This window comes from Lissotriton helveticus, chromosome 7 (assembly GCF_964261635.1).
Source record: "Lissotriton helveticus chromosome 7, aLisHel1.1, whole genome shotgun sequence".
Classification (NCBI taxonomy): Eukaryota; Metazoa; Chordata; class Amphibia; order Caudata; family Salamandridae; genus Lissotriton; species Lissotriton helveticus.
The window spans coordinates 1929740792-1929741736 of NC_136068.1; the positions used below are offsets into that span (position 1 = coordinate 1929740792).

General features: G+C 55.4%; 1 protein-coding gene across 2 annotated transcripts in view; it reads right to left on the minus strand.

Moving 5' to 3' along the window:
* The window catches only part of LOC144770914 (uncharacterized), a 72645-nt gene extending 71959 nt beyond the window's left edge, over positions 1 to 686 (minus strand). The window contains exon 1 of one of the 2 annotated variants that reach the window (XM_078655730.1): positions 646 to 686. Coding sequence is in view for 1 of the 2 variants with exons in the window: in XM_078655729.1 (XP_078511855.1) it covers positions 472 to 495 (24 nt within the window). In the remaining variant the exon portion in view is untranslated. Of the gene's footprint in view, positions 1 to 471; positions 601 to 645 lie in introns of those variants that run through there. The other variant, XM_078655729.1, reaches the window with a different exon arrangement.
* Positions 687 to 945: the final 259 nt, after the last annotated feature.

The following is a 945-nucleotide window of genomic DNA, read 5'->3' on the forward strand; positions in this document are numbered from 1 at the left end:
CCTGATGCAGAGATCTAGCCCGGGACCAGGGTTCAATTCCCGCCTCATCCGGTCTTGGGCTCAATTTCTTCGGACCTGATAATTCTCGCCTCGGTGCCTATTCTAATCATGGAGTCCCACTCTGCAACTCTGGGCAATAGCTTGCTTAATCTCTACAACGGCCCCCACAACGCTAAGGATGCCTGGCTTCACCTTGGGGGTGCCCAGGAGTGGACATTTCACAGGGCAAAGCCAGGAAGGGTTCCTAAGCGGTATGAGTACAGCGCCAAGAGGCCTCCGGGTAGTCGTGCGCTACACAAGTATCAATTTATAACAATATAAAACAAATCATCTACATTTACATTTTACATTTACTCTTCCCCTCTGCTGCTCTATGTGGGGCCTGGGCAGAGGTGCTGGAGGAGGGGGCAGACATGCAGACCCCATGTCCCTCCTGCTGGGGGAGCCCAGCCCCCCCAGCGGCGGCTGTACCTCATCAGAAGCCTTGAGAGACATCCCTCCGGTGCTGAGGACCCTCCCGTGCCGCACAAACAAGCGATGGGGGCGAGGAGGCAGGGGGGAGCGAGGAATGGACTCCTTCCCTGTGACCTGTGTGCAGGAGCCTGGGATCTTCTACTGCGCATGCGCAGAGCACAAGACACCTACACGTGCGCATGCTCAGAGAGAACTCGTTGGCTTTTTTGACCTGCGCCTTCAAGACAGCACTGTTTGGAACCCATTTCTAACACACTGAGCATGCGCACTGGTGAGACACCCCTTACGCACTGGGTCTGTATCTCTACCGTAGTGACATGCGCTATGTTGAGACACTGCCCACGCGCACATTCTCATCGTGTCCACTGCAGTGACATGCGCATTTCGGGACACTTCTCGTGTGCGCATGCTCATTATGTCTAGTGCGGTATCGCGTGCTGCAGAAGCGCGCTGCGTGAACACTACTGTTCT